This window comes from Gekko japonicus, unplaced genomic scaffold, assembly GCF_001447785.1.
Source record: "Gekko japonicus isolate JY-2015 unplaced genomic scaffold, Gekko_japonicus_V1.1 scaffold1198, whole genome shotgun sequence".
Taxonomy (NCBI): domain Eukaryota; kingdom Metazoa; phylum Chordata; class Lepidosauria; order Squamata; family Gekkonidae; genus Gekko; species Gekko japonicus.
The window spans coordinates 528,427-543,321 of NW_015170924.1; the positions used below are offsets into that span (position 1 = coordinate 528,427).

Genomic DNA, 14,895 nt, shown 5'->3' on the forward strand with positions numbered 1-14,895 from the left:
GTTGTGGGTGGGCTGGGGGGGGACGGAGAGATGCATTTAAAGTCTTAGAACCCAGGAGGGAAAATCCTCAGAACCTTGGCCGGGAACCAGAGAGGTGCTTCAAGTGCCTCATGAAGCTGAAGCTATAGTCTGCTTCTGGAAGTTCCCCTCAGTTCCAAAAACTGTTTCCCATGTCATGCAGGGGTGTTCTGTTTGGGAAGTAAGTACATAAGAACAGGCCGTATGGATCAGACCAGTGAGGGTCCATTTGGTCCAGCATCCTGCCTCACACAGGGGCCAACCAGTTCCTCTGGAGGTCCAGAAACAGGGCAGAGAGGCCAAGGCCTTCCCCTGATAAGGACATCAGAAGAGCCCTGCTGGGTCAGACCAGTGAGGGTCCATCTAGTCCAACATCCCATTTCACACAGTGGCCAACCAGTCCCTCTGGAAGACCAACAGCAGGGCAGTGAGGCCGAGGCCTTCCCCTGAGAAGAACACTAGAAGAGCCCTGCTGGGTCAGACCAGTGATTGTCCATCTAGTCCAACATCCCGTCTCACACAGTGGCCAACCGGTTCCTCTGGAAGACCAACAACAGGGCCCAGGGGCCGAGGCCTTCCCCTGAGAAGAACACCAGAAGAGCCCTGCTGGATCAGACCAGTGAGGGTCCATCTAGTCCAACATCCCGTCTCACACAGCGACCAGCCAGTTCCTCTGGATGACTAGGAAACAGGGCACAGAGGCTGAGGCCTTCCCCCAATGTTGCCTCCTGGTTCTGGGATTCAGAGGCTTAGTGCCTCTGAATAAGGAGGTTCCCTTTAATCTTAAGAACATCAGAAGAGCCCTGCGGGATCAGACCAGTGAGGGTCCGTCTAGCCCAGCATCCTGTCTCACACAGGGGCCAGCCAGTTCCTCTGGAGGGCCAACAACAGGGCAGAGAGGCCGAGGCCTTCCCCCAATGTCGTCTCCTGGCACTGGGATTTAGAGGCTTCATGCCTCTGAATGTGGAGGTTCCCCTCCGCCACCATGCCTAGTAGCCACTGTTAGACTTCTCCTCCGTGAATCTATCTAATCCCCTTTTCATGCTGTTTATTCCTGTGGCCATCCCTACATCCTCTGGGAGCACATTCTACATTTTAGTCACTCTCAGTGTAAAGTAGCATTTCCTTTTGTCCGTCTCATTGAGTGCAAGGAACTAGGGTATCTCTTCAGACCTGAGCCCGGCGCAGGAGCCTGAATTTATAGACATCCGGGCGGCTGTCTTTAAAAGTCAGCCCTCGTGTTTTTTACTGTGTGCAGAGACGCACCCTGGGGAAACAGCGGCACTCCTATTCTGACACACAGTGAGCCAGTGTGGCATAGTGGTTAAGAGTGTCCAGCTAGTATCTGAAAAGTAAAGGTTAAGGTTTCCCTTGCTCGAAAGCCAGTCGAATCCGACTCTAGGGGGCGGTGCTCATCTCCACTTCCAAGCCGAAGAGCCAGCACTGTCTGAAGACTTCCCCATGGTCATGTGGCCGGGATGACTAGACGCCGAGGCGCACGGAACGCTGTGACCTTCCCACCGAAGCGGTACCTATTTATCGACTTGCAGTGTCTTGCTTTCTAACTGCTAGGTTGGCAGGAGCTGAAGCCGGAGACGGGAACTCACTCCGTCACGCGACACTCGGGTCTCGAACTGCTGAATTACCGGCCTTCCGGTCTGCAGCTCAGCATCTACCCCCCACTCATGCCGTGGAAGCAAACTCGGGTGACCACGGGCCAGACACACTCTCTCAGCCTAACCTACCTCACAGGGTTGTTGTAAGGATGAAACAGAGGAGGGGAGAGTGGTGTAAGCTGCTTTGGGGGGGGGCACTACAGAGGAAGGCCGGGCGTAAAGGAAGTCAATAAATAAAATGCTAGAGTTCCTCACTCAACAGGTGATAGCAGCAAAAATGTGTATCTGTCGGCACGTGTCTTCTGCCCCGTTATCAAACTGATGGTGTTGCAAAGAGAACAGGTCCATGTAGTTTTCTTCCTTGGTTCCCTCTTTGTCCCCCTCCCCATTCATCATGACAACCTCCCCCCCCCAGGAGGCGGGGGACCCCAAAGTCTGTTTTCTGGGCTGGTGTTGATTGGGGGTGGGGGGTGGGATTGAACCGCTGCCTGGCGTCCCCTTTGAGAACTGCTCTTGGTGCAGCTGGCTTGAACCCTGCGGTCGAAAGATGGGCCGAGACCCTACCGTGTCCAAACAGGAGGCGCCCGAGGGTCAAAGCGATTAAGCCGGCATGCCGTTCTGTTTGGTTGTTGCAGCCGGCCCGCCGTTTAAAGGTGTCGGGCCCTTTGGTCTCCAGCGTTGTTGTTTTCTGTAAGAATTTGAAGGAATAATCCCAGGAACGGGCTTGTAGACATTGAGCCCCCTCCTGCAAGCTGCACTCTGGGCCCTGAGGTGTTCTCCTCCTTCCCTGCCAGGGTTGCCAGTCTCCAGGTGGGGCCTGGAGATCTTCCACTTTTACAATTGATCTCCAGCTGACAGAGATCAGCCCCCCTGGAGAAAAATGGCTGATTTGAAGGGTGGACTCTATGGCATTGGACCATGCCGAGGCCCTTCCCTTCCCCCAAACCCCGCCCTCTCCCAGATCCACCCCCAAAGTCTCCAGGTATTTTCCAACCCATACCTGACAACCCTACCCCCTGCAAAATCATAGCTTGGCTGGAGCTACTCAGTAAGCCAAGCACTCTGGACATGTTCTAGCACCCTCATTTTTATGTATTCAGATGTGCCTTTGTTCTGGCTGGTGGGGATTTGCCTGTACCTAGCTGGGCTCCGGGTCGTCTCAGTCCCGTCCCGTCCCACTCGAGCATCAGTCACTGGTGGGCAGTGTTCCCTCTAAGCTGAGTTAGCATGAGCTAGTTCACAGGGTTTTTTAGCCTCCGGCTCACACATTTCTGTCTCAGCTCATGGAGGGATGGCTCCAGAGCAGTGTTCCCTCTAAGCTGAGTTAGTGTGAGCTAGCTCATCGTTTTTTAGCCTCCAGCTCACACATTTTTGTCTTCGCTCAGGAAGGAGGGCTCCAGAGCAAACTAATTTATGCAGCAGCCAAATCACTCACTCACAACTTTAATACGAATAGCTCACAAAGTAGAAATTTTTGCTCACAGGACTTCACAGCTTAGAGGGAACATTGCTTCAGAGCAGACTGATTTCTGCCGCAGCCAAATCGCTCGCTTGCAACTTTCGTGCCAGTGGCTCACAAAGCAGAATTTTTGCTCACGAGACTCCACAGCTTAGAGGGAGCATTGCTGGTGGGGTCTGTCAGAGATAAGCTCGGTGCAGGGTTTTATTTCTGCCTGGTAACTCGACAGAAGGAAGGCGCCTCCAAGCAGTTTCCTTTCTCCAGAACGTCTGGTCTAGCTCTCAGCCTTGCCCCGAGAGGAATAGCGTCTCGCGAGGGAAAACCGGCTTTTCTGCCTGACTCTGTGGCAGTCTTTCCTTGCCATTAGAAGGACATAGATACCGGTTGGGATGTCTCTGCAGGGTCAGCTGTGATTGATAAAAAGCACTCATCCCACCAGACTCATTGTTTATGCTCCCATTTACAGGCGCTTTTCACATGATTAAACGTAGAGTCCTCGATATTGAAACACAAAGGCTTTGCAGCTCAGCCAACAAAACATGTTTCCCCCCCCCTCCGAACTTTGAGTCGCCTCTTACAGTAGGCCGAATGGCCCCATGTCTATCTGGTATACAAGCACCGCAAGAGCGTAGATCAGTGGTGGCGAACCTATGGCACGGGTGCCAGAGGTGGCACTCAGAGCCCTCTCTGTGGGCACGCGTGCCATCGCCCCAGCCAGGCCCAGACCATCATTAAAGTGTCGAATCCTCTGCCAAATAATTTTAAATCAATGAAAGCATTTGGGATTGCTTTCCTTACTTTGTTTGGATCATCTTAAGTTTTTCTAAAGTGAAACCTCAGTATTCAGGTTAAATGGCCGTGTTGGCACTTTGCGATAAATAAGTGGGTTTTGGGTCACAGTTTGGGCACTCAGTCTCTAAAAGGTTCGCCGTCACTGGCGTAGAGCCTTTTCTCTAGCAAGATTCAATGTCATTCCATCAGCAATCTTGCATGGGAGATACAACAACATAGTATATGCGGATAGACTTTGCCCCTGCAATTCTGGGTGCATTGAATCTGTTTCGCTTATTTGTCTGCATTGTCAGCATTATGTGGTTTTACGTCCTGGGTATTTAAATCCCATCGTAGCCCACATGACGAACCTTTCTGACACCTTAAACGTGCACCGTCCTCTGAGTGACTCCGATCCAGAAATATCAATGAACGTAGCCGTGCTCTTACAGTCAGTGATAAAACTACGTCAAGTCAATTTCCAATGAGGAAATGTTTTATGCAACATTATGTTTTACTAGAAATAAGGCCCGTTGTGGAAGTAAATACAACAGGATCTAGAAAGAGGCGCTGGGGCGGGGGCGTGGGTTTGTGTGAGTTTCCTGTGGCGACCTCAGCAGGGTTTAATGACAGAGTCCACTGTTTTCTCCAGAGGGACTGATCTCTGCTAGCTGAAGAGCATTTGTATGTTTGAGTTATCTGTAGCCCTCACCTGGAGAGTGGTAACCATTGTTACCCATTCTCCTCTCCCCTATGAGGTATGTTATGCAACTGAAAATCCCAACTGCCTTGTGGGGGGGGGAGTTTGAGGTGTGGAATGGAGTGAAGTCCAATCAGCTTCCATATGCAAAAGACCAGGTTGTCGCAGCAGTTGTGGTGTGGGCGGGACCCGGGCTTTGCCTTCTGATTGGTGGCGATATATGCTGAGGAGCAGTGCCATCAGCCATACACTAAGGGAGTGCATTTTAGAATTAGAACTTTGGCACCCACTATTCAATTATATATAAGGAGAGATATGTTTGGCTGTATATGGTTTTTAATGTATATTTCTTATTTATAGTAATCCTTTTAAGGTATCTTATGCCAATAAGGGTTAACCGAATCGATAAAAAGCACTGGCTTTATCCAAAACGTGTTGCTCAGAACGAAATAGAGAAGCACGTCCCGTCCCCCCACCCCCCCAATGGCCTGCGAGGACAGCCTCTGCCTTCCCAACTAGTGTCCCTTTTATTTTGCCTGGGTTTGACTTCAGTTTGGTGAGCACCCTGATTGTGGGTAAAAGAAAAGGAGAGTCCAGTCCGGGACCAGCAAAACACTGCAGGGTATGAAGATCCAAAAATATAGAAGCTGTAATGATGTATAAAATGCTTATAGTGATAGTGTCGCTTCTTATTCCACAATGTGTACTAGCAGTGTGTACTAGCAGTGTGCCCGTTGATGGAAGGGTTTGTTACGTAAGAACATGTTCAACCTATAGGATATTAGTACCTTTGTATTGGATTTTCGCATTATGGAATAAGAAGCAACACTATCACATCTTGATGTTTGGAAGAAGTTCTTCACGAAACGAATGCCAACACTCCGGAGAAGTTTGTCCATCTTTCTGATAAAAAGGTAAAGGGTAAAGGTGCCCTTCCTCGAAAGCCAGTCGAGTCCGACTCTAGGGTTGCGGTGCTCATCTCCGTTTCAAAGCCGAAGAGCCAGCGCTGTCCGGAGACGTTTCCGTGGTCATGTGGCCGGCATGACTAAACACCAAGGCGCACGGAACGCTGTGACCTTCCCACCGGAGTGGTACCTATTTATCTACTTGCAATTTCTTGCTTTCGAACTGCTAGGTTGGCAGGAGCTGGAACTAGAGACGGGGGCTCACTCCATCATGCGGCAACTCGGGTCTCAAACTGCTGAACTACTGACCTTCCACAGCCTGCAGTTCAGCGTCTTAACCACTTGAGCCACCGCAGCTCCTTCTTTCTGATACCTGTTTGGGAATTAATATTTTTCAATTGGTTCATTTTTGTGTCATTATTGTGAGATTATAAGCGTTTTGTACATCATTACAGCTTCTATATTTTTGGTTCTCTACACTAGCTGTAACCCCTCAGTTTTGTTGGGTATGAAGATCCAGCATCGGACCTCTTAACAGGGTGGCATTTAATGGGTAGGACATAAAACATTCTTGGGACACAGGTTGTGCCTGCATTGCATCGTGTTTGTTAAGCTGCTTTGCCATCGTCCTTCGAGCAGATCTGTGCTAGGCGAGGGCACCGATGTCGAGAGCGACTTAACGAGAGTCAAAAGAATAACCCGATCTCTTTTCTCTGCAGATTCCGGATGAATTCGACAACGGTGAGTGGACAGATTTTATTTATTTCTTTTATTCAGTGTATGCCCCGCCCTCCCCGCTAAGGCAGGCTCCGGGCGGCTTTTAAGATCTTTCAAGCCACTGCTGCTGTTCTCGTTTTTTAATGTGGCCTTGATGCGCTGGACTTGGGGGACTGAGGCCGATGCGGTGGGTAGAATGGGGGAGCAGGAAGACCCAACACTGTGTAAACGGAAGAGCACTAGAAAGTTGTTTTGGTAGAACTGCAGAGGTCCTCTTGCGTCCCGGGAAGACCATAAAAGCCAGAAATGCCAAAGCACGGTTTGCCCCGGGGGCATTTATACCCCCCACGTTTCAGCTCGGGGGCATCTTACGAAAGGGACGTGTAAAAACAAAATAAAATAACACAAACGAAGCCACGGTTTTGTAGAATTAGCCACAGAGTTTTTTAAAAAAACGTAAAGAGCAGGGCTAAAGCTATGGGGAAAGGACCTTAAAGACCTTGAGAATGGAGGAAGAATGGACCTTTCCTTGTGCCCGGGTGCTAAACTGCTCCGACTTGGATGGCTCAGGCTAGGTTGATCCCATCAGAGCGCAGATCCGGAGCTAAGCAGGGTCGGCCGTAGTCAGTATTTGGATGGGAGACCTCCAAGGAAGCCCAGGGTCACGACCCGGAGGCAGGCAACGGCCAACCGCCTCTTAAGGAACATAAGAGCATCAGGAGAAGCACTGCAGGGTCAGACCAGGGAGGGTCCCTCTAGTCCAGCCTCCTGCCTCACACAGGGGCCAGCCAGTTCCTCTGGAAGGCCAGCAACAGGGCAGGGAGGCCAAGGCCTTCCCCTGATAAGAACATCTGAAGAGCCCTGCTGGATCAGACCAGTGAGGGTCCACCTAGTCCAGCATCCCACCTCACACAGGGGCCAGCCAGTTCCTCTGGAAGGCCAGCAACAGGGCAGGGAGGCCAAGGCCTTCCCCTGATAAGAACATCTGAAGAGCCCTGCTGGATCAGACCAGTGAGGGTCCACCTAGTCCAGCATCCCACCTCACACAGGGGCCAGCCAGTTCCTCTGGAAGGCCAGCAACAGGGCAGGGAGGCCAAGGCCTTCCCCTGATAAGAACATCTGAAGAGCCCTGCTGGATCAGACCAGTGAGGGTCCACCTAGTCCAGCATCCCACCTCACACAGGGGCCAGCCAGTTCCTCTGGAAGGCCAGCAACAGGGCAGGGAGGCCAAGGCCTTCCCCTGATAAGAACATCTGAAGAGCCCTGCTGGATCAGACCAGTGAGGGTCCACCTAGTCCAGCATCCCACCTCACACAGGGGCCAGCCAGTTCCTCTGGAGGGCCAGCAACAGGGCAGAGAGGCCGAGGCCTTCCCCCGAGAAGGACATCAGAATGTGTGTGAGCCGGAGGCTAAAAAAAAACCTGTGAGCTAGCTCACACCAACTCAGCTTAGAGGGAGCACTGGGTGGCGGACAGGGAAAGTGGAAACTCCTCGGAAGCCTCGCCAGGGGAGTGTTACTTCCTTGACTTGTTAAATCAGCTAGTGAGGGAATGGCCAAAGAGACGAAGGCGGGTGGTGGTGGTGACTGAGAGATTGGAACGCTGGGTTTAACCAGCGTCGGGGATGCGTGGAAAGGGGGCGGCTGCGTCAGGAGCAGATGTCCTGGTGCATAGAAGAGCGTGCGTGCCCCCTTGCTAAGAACAGAAGGTCAGGCAGACCTTGTGTCGGGAGGGAGAGCTTAACAATGCCTCTCGGTTCCACAGACATGCGTCCCTGGGTGTAGCTGGAGGCGAAAAGCCGTGGCCGCCGGTACGGCGGTAATGAATGGAAAGCCGAGGGGGCCTTTGGTGGTGGGGAGGGAGGCCTCTGCATGTCCCTGGGGGAAGCGAGCCATAGGCATTCCAGATGTCCTCCGTAGCTATTCCATTTTTAAAGGAGGAGGCAGGTGGAGCGGCAGATTTCAGGGGGAGTGGGGGAGGGACAACCAGGCTCCGAAGGCATCTTGATATCCCCCCCTCCCTTTATATCGGGTTTTCGGCCTCTCCTTGTTCCATCCCGCTTTGTCGGCCAGAAACGGCAGGCCGGGTGGGTTTGCCCCTGTCTCAAACCCAAGCCCGAACCGGGGCCCGTCACTCGTAGCACTTGTGTTGGGGTTTTTTTGACGACTTCAAAGGGATCGAGCGACCCAGTAGATTATTAATCTGTAGATCCGTGTGTGGCAGAGAGTCCTCACACAGCTGAGTTTGAACTTCTTTTGGCCAGGCCGTACATTTCGGTGTGTGTGTGTGTTTTTTAAAGAATGCCTTTTGCAGTTCAGGGCCAAGTTGGGGGGGTGGTAGCAGTTCCGCTGGAATCCCGTGCCACGGAGGGCCAGATGGAACTTTGCACCCACCGCTTTCGGAAAAGCAGATTGTCCAGTTAGTAAAACTTGGGGGCCGGGGTGTGTGTGTGTGTGTGATGTAGGAAACCAGTGGGGAGGGGGAGAACAGCTTTGGGCAGGGGGCTTTCAGGAGGGTTTTTGCCTGGGATAGGAAGCGCCTTTCACCAGCTCTTTTCAGCCGGCCTGGCATATGCTCTCGACAGATTAAAAGGCATTCTCCGCTCGCGGCCTCATTGTTCGCCACAATGGATTTATTCTTCCCCACCACCACCACCCCCAGACCCCATCGCGGGCTCCCTCCTCCTTCCCTTCCCTTCCAGATTTTCAGCTAAACTCTTCAAGCGCATCGCTCTTTGATGCGAGGGTTGTACAGATTGCTGTTAACACGTTTTTGTTTAACCACGTCCTAGTGCCCGTGTCCTAGTGCCCATGTGTGCCGAAACAGCTCTTTCCAGTCTTTTCTTTCCACTGTGCTCGCTCGTTTAACTGGGCCTACTGGCATCGACACTGAGGCATCTCTTACCGAGCTCACGTTGCCCAAGGGAGACCCTGTGGGATTTTTTTTTAAATGCACATGAGGCAGCCTTATACGGATTCAGACGCTTGGACCATCAATGTCAGGATTGTCTACTCAGACTGGCAGCTGCTCTCAGGCGGAGGTCTTTCACATCATCTACAACCTGATCCTTCCTGGAAACAAGAACACAAGAGAAGTCGATGTTGGATCAGGCCAATGGCGCCCATCCAGTCCAACACTCTGTGTCACAGTGGCCAAAAATACCAGGGGCCATCAGGAGGTCTAACAGCGGGGCCAGAACTCCAGAAGCCCTCCCACTGTTGCCCCCCAAGCACCAGAAAGACAGAGCATCACTTGCCCCAGACATAAGAAACATAAGAGAAGCCAATGTTGGATCAGGCCAATGGCCATCCAGTCCAACACTCTGTCACACAGTGGCCAAAAACACCAGGTGCCCTCAGGAGGTCCAGCAGTGGGGCCAGGACTCCAGAAGCCCTCCCGCTGTTGCCCCCCCCCAGCACCAAGAAGGCAGAGCATCACTGCCCCAGACATAAGAACATAAGAGAAGCTAGTGTTGGATAAGGCCAATGGCCCATCCAGTCCCAACACTCTGTGGCACTCAGGTGCCATCAGGAGGCTCAGCTGTGGGGCCAGGACACTAGAAGCCCTCCCACTGTTGCCCCCCCAAGCACCAAGAATACAGAGCATCCCTTGCCCCAGACTGAGAGTTCCTGTCTATACCTTGCGTCTAATAGCCACTGATGGACTTCTGCTCCGTATGCTTATCTAATTCCCTCTTGAAGCTGTCCATGCTTGTAGCACCCACCACTTCCTGTGGCAGTGAATTCCAGGTGTTAATCACTCTTTGGGTGAAGAAGGACTTCCTTTTATCTGTTCTAACCCGACCGCTCTGCAGTTTCATGGAGCGCCCACGAGTTCTTGTATTGTGAGAAAGGGAGAAAAGTACCTCTTTCTCTACCTGCTCTTTCCCATGCATAATCTTATAAACCTCGATCATGTCTCCCCTCAGCCGTCGTTTCTCCAAGCTAAAGAGCCCGGAGCGCTTTAACCTTTCTCCATAGGGAAAGTGTTCCAACCCTTTTATCATTCGAGTTGCCCTTTTCTGCACTTTTCCCAATGCTATATGATATCCTTTTTGAGGTGTGGTGGCCAGAACTGCGCACAGTACTCCAAATGAACCTGGGACCTTCTGCATGCCAAGTAGATGCTCTGCCACTGAGCCACGCCCCCATAGCATTTATATGGGGGCTGGGAATTGCATTCCTTCATCAAACCTATCCTCAAATAGCAACTTTGCTTAAAGATGTATGGAGGGAGCTGTCCCTGAAGTATCGAAGAAATCCCTGTTACCATGATTGAAGGTGGCAGGTCTGTTCTCTTCTTGGTTGTAACCAAATTAATACCCTGGGCCAAGGGAAGGCAAACACTATCTAACATCAGTGATTGAACTACTGCCTGCTCTCTCCTGATACCACTGCACGTATTTCAAGTGGACAGGAAAAATCCGAAAGTCCTTTTGTTGCGTTTTTACAAAGCAAACAAAACTGGAGCAAAGCGTCCGCTTTTGAAGCAAAGTGACTTTCCCCGGCACTTCCAGAATCCTTCATCAGATGTTGTCCCAAGTCATCCTCTGCAGTCTTGACAAAGGCTGACATTTGGAAAGGCCTAAAAACGACTCCCGGTGCGTAAAAGCTCAGAAGGACACTTCCATAAATCTTTATTCCTATTGCCGCCAACTGGCAAAAAAATAAAATAAATAAAAATAAAGGCTCCTAGCAGAGGGTCTCTCCAGCCAAATTCCACCAAATAAGCCTCCGGTTGACACCTGAATCCCCCTCGCTGCGTTGGGGGGGGGGCCTGCCAGTCCTCCACCACCCCAGCTGCTCAGCTCGGATTATCATAACAATCGCCCCCCCCAAATTACGCCCCATTCAGCACACACCCGCCTTTGATTGATTAACTTACAGTTTCTTGTTTGAATAACCCTGGCCGCTAAGATGCCAAAGCCGTAGTCTCAGAGGGATACGTAACGGGGCTGGCGTGGGGGACCGTGGTCTCGCTCACACGCTCTTTCTTCTCCAGTCTGACCCCTGCTTAAGCAAGCTGGTAATTGAAGAATCCATTAGTATTCTTTTGGAAGGGCCGTGGAGGGCTCTGCATATGTTCAGGCTGCATCAGATGGTGGTGGGGGGGGATGAGGCGGGTAGATGTGCTGGAACGGCCAGCCCACCCCGCTCACTTAATACCTGTTTGCATGTACGTTTTTTTGATCTTTCGCCAGACTTCCTGCTTTTTCCGTCCGCTGTCATATTAAACTAAACGTCCTTGTCCTTGCTTCTGGCTCCGGAGGAACAATTTTTCCTCTTGGTTTTTAAGACGTTAATGGTTTGCAAGCATACGAACTGTTTTGGAATGAGTTTGACTGGAACAATTCCCACACACACGCACGCACACACACCCCTACGCACACTGGAGAGGCTGCATTTTGGAACTTTTAAAAAAATTACGAAATATTTCACTGTATTGAGACCCAATTAGTCAATGTTTTTATAAATTATCTCTGTACAAGACTCAAATTGAAGAAATAATTTGAAACGGATCCAATTGCAGGTGCCAGTTTGTTGGATAAAGCCTCCTTAGGGCCTGTGTTGAATTTTTCTTTCCTCTTCTCTCGAGCCAGTTTGGTGTCGTGGTGAAGTGCGCGGACTCTAATCTGAGAGAACCGGGTTGGATTCCCCACTCCTCCACTTGCACTTGGCTGGATGACCTTGGGCAAGCCGTAGTTCTGATAAAAGCTGTTCTTGAAAAAGAGCAGTTTCTGTCCAGAGCTCTCTCAGCCCCGCCTGCCTCACAGGGTGTCTGTTGTGGGGGAAGGGAAAGGAGTTCGTAAGCCGCTCTGAGACACCTTTGGGTAGTGAAGGGCGGGGCATAAATCCAATCTCCTCCTCCTCTTCTTCTGCCCAGTTTGGTGTAGTGGTTAAGTGCGCGGACTCTAATCTGGGAGAACTGAATTTGATTCCCCACTCCTCCACATGCAGCTGCTGGTGTGACTTTGGGTCAGTCACAAGTTCTCTCGGTGCTGTTCTCTCAAGGGCAGTTCTCAGCTCTCTCAGCCCCACCTACCTCACAGGGTGTCTGTTGTGGGGAGGGGAGGGGAAAGGAGTTTGTAAGCCTCTCTTGACACTCCTTTGGGTAGTGAAGGGTGGGATGTAAATCTAATCTCTTCTTTTCTTCTTTATTTAGCTAATTTTTTGTTATAGTTTTTATATCGCACTGTGATGAAATAAGTTACGTCTTGCAAAATCGGTTGTCGAAGGCCTTTTTTCTAATCAGACATAAACATTTCCTATTAATAAAGGGTTTTTTTATTTTTTTTTAAAAAAGATCTTTTTGGTCTCTGAGGTGCCGCTGGGCTTGTGGATCAAGCCGTTCCCAAGAGGCTTTTCTCCGATGGAGGTCATGACAATTAGAACGGCTTAAACGTCTTGTGCCTTTTGAGAGTGAGACCTGGAGAGGGTGTGTTTTTGGCAGGGGGGGGGGGAAGTCCTTCAAACGTAAGGCCTGGGATGGCCCCAAAGCACATCCGCGTTCTCATTTCCAGCAGTGTCTGATGCTGGCCCAGGTGTGACCAGTCCTCTTCTTTGGCTTTCAGATCCCGTGGTGATCCAGCAGCTCCGGAGGGCCTACAAATACTTCAAAGATTACAGGCAGGTGAGTGGGCGTAAGCGCTTTCTCCAAGGGCACTTTTCACACACACACACACACACACACTATAACGCACTTTCAGTCCGCTTCCCAGTGCCCTTTACAACTGGGTTTTACTGGGTGAAAATGTCCAAACCCAGTTGCAAACGGTCGCTGAAGCGGATTGAAGCCGCGTTACTCAGCCCGTGGGAAAGCGCCCCAGATCTCATCCTGATTCTCCTGAAAGAGGGAAAACTCGTGTGTCAGAGGGAGCCAAGCTCTAATCAGACATTAAAAAATGTGTGTCTTGGAATCATCAGTGGGTTGTATTTCCGCAAGGGGGGTAAATCGCTCACATGAAGCTGCCTTAAAACCGAATCAGACAGTCAGTCCGTCATCGGTTTCTCAGCAGTGTTCTCTCTAAGCTAAGTTAGTGGTGAGCCGGCTCACAGTTCTTTAGCCTCCAGCTCTCTTACAGATTTTCGTCTCCGCTCAGGGAGGAGGGGCTCCGGAGAAAACTGATTTATGCAGCAGCCAAATCGCTCGCTTCCAACTTTAATGCCGGTAGCTCACAGAGTAGAATTTTTGCCCCACAAGACTCCGCAGCTTAGAAGGGAGCATTGTTTCTCAGCGGGGCGGCTGAGCGTAGAAGGTTTATGCCACGCTTTTCGACTGCGTGGCTGCTTATCCACGGTTTAGAACCACTTTGAGCTTTTCGCCCCCTCCCTTTATTTTTATTTTTTTCTTAACACTTTCTGAGGATCAGACTCTAGGCCAGGGGTGGCCAAACTTGCTTAACGTAAGAGCCACAGAGAATAAACGTCAGATGTTTGAGAGCCGCGAGACATGAACAAACATTACACGTTTTTACTGGGAAATATGCAGATTTGCTTTTCATGAACATTAAATGAAACTGCCAAAAATAATAGCAAAAGCGGTAAAAGCAGATATTGATAATGATATTTATTTGTCCAGTGATAGCTGCGTTGGCTCAAGTGGTTAAGACGCTGAACTGCAGGCTGTGGAAGGTCAGTAGTTCAGCAGTTCGAGACCCGAGTGTGCCGCATGACGGGGTAAGCTCCCGTCTCTAGTTCCAGCTCCTGCCAACCTAGCAGTTCGAAAGCAAGACATTGCAAGTAGATAAATAGGGACCGCTTCGGTGGGAAGGGAACAGCGTTCCGTGCGCCTTGGTGTTTAGTCATGCTGGCCACGTGACCACGGAAACGTCTTCGGACAGCGCTGGCTCTTTGGCTTGGAAACGGAGATGAGCACCGCAACCCTAGAGTCGGACTCAACTGGCTTTTGAGCAAGGGAACCTTTACCTTTACCTTATCTATTCGCTGACGTTATTTGGCTTCTCCAGCCGCCCTGCCGGGAGCTGCACAATATGTGTGAAAGAGCCGCATGCGGCTCCTGAGCCACAGCTTGGCCACCCCTGCTGTACTAGGTTTTCCCAGGAGCCGTTCTTCAGGAATCGGATCAGCTTTGGGGGAGAAAAGAAAGCCTGTTTTTGCAAATGACGCGGTTGCCTCAGGGTGGATTGGGGGCCGAGCAACACATATTATCTAGTCAGTCTTTTGGCCGGCAAAAAGAAGCAGCAGCAGCAAGAGGAGGAGGAGGAGGAGGAGGAGATTGGATTTGTATTCCGTCCTTCACTACCAAAAGGAGTCTCAGAGCGGCTTACAGTCTCCTCTCCCTTCCCCTCCCCACAACAGACACCCTGTGAAGTAGGTGGGGCTGAGAGAGCTCTCTCGAGGACTGCTCTTGAGAGAACAGCTCTGAAAGAACTTGTGACTGACCCAAGGTCACACCAGCAGCTGCACGTGGAGGAAGAGTGGGGAATCAAACCTGGTTCTCCCAGATTAGAGCTACTCTGTTGGGCTGACTTGTGCTCCCCCATCTCCCTTGGACAACAACTCCTTGTTGTCGCGGTTCCCAGCGGATGCTCGGGTGGCGTTGTGCTGCTTGGGCAGGAGCTCACACTTGGCCATACGGCAGCCTGGCGCTGGTCGTATCCCCCCCCCCTCAGCTGTCAGGGTGATAAACTCACAGGCCTGACCTCTCCCCCTCCGCAGCGCAAGCTGTTTTCAGTCAAACAGCTTTGCTC

General features: G+C 51.2%; 1 protein-coding gene across 1 annotated transcript in view; it reads left to right on the plus strand.

Moving 5' to 3' along the window:
- The window catches only part of TIMM50 (translocase of inner mitochondrial membrane 50 homolog (S. cerevisiae)), a 58,198-nt gene that overhangs the window by 26,435 nt on the left and 16,868 nt on the right, over positions 1–14,895 (plus strand). Inside the window, exons 4-5 of the mRNA XM_015418786.1 lie at positions 6,189–6,210; positions 12,757–12,815. Of these exons, the coding sequence (XP_015274272.1) occupies positions 6,189–6,210; positions 12,757–12,815 (81 nt within the window). The remainder of the gene's footprint in view (positions 1–6,188; positions 6,211–12,756; positions 12,816–14,895) is intronic.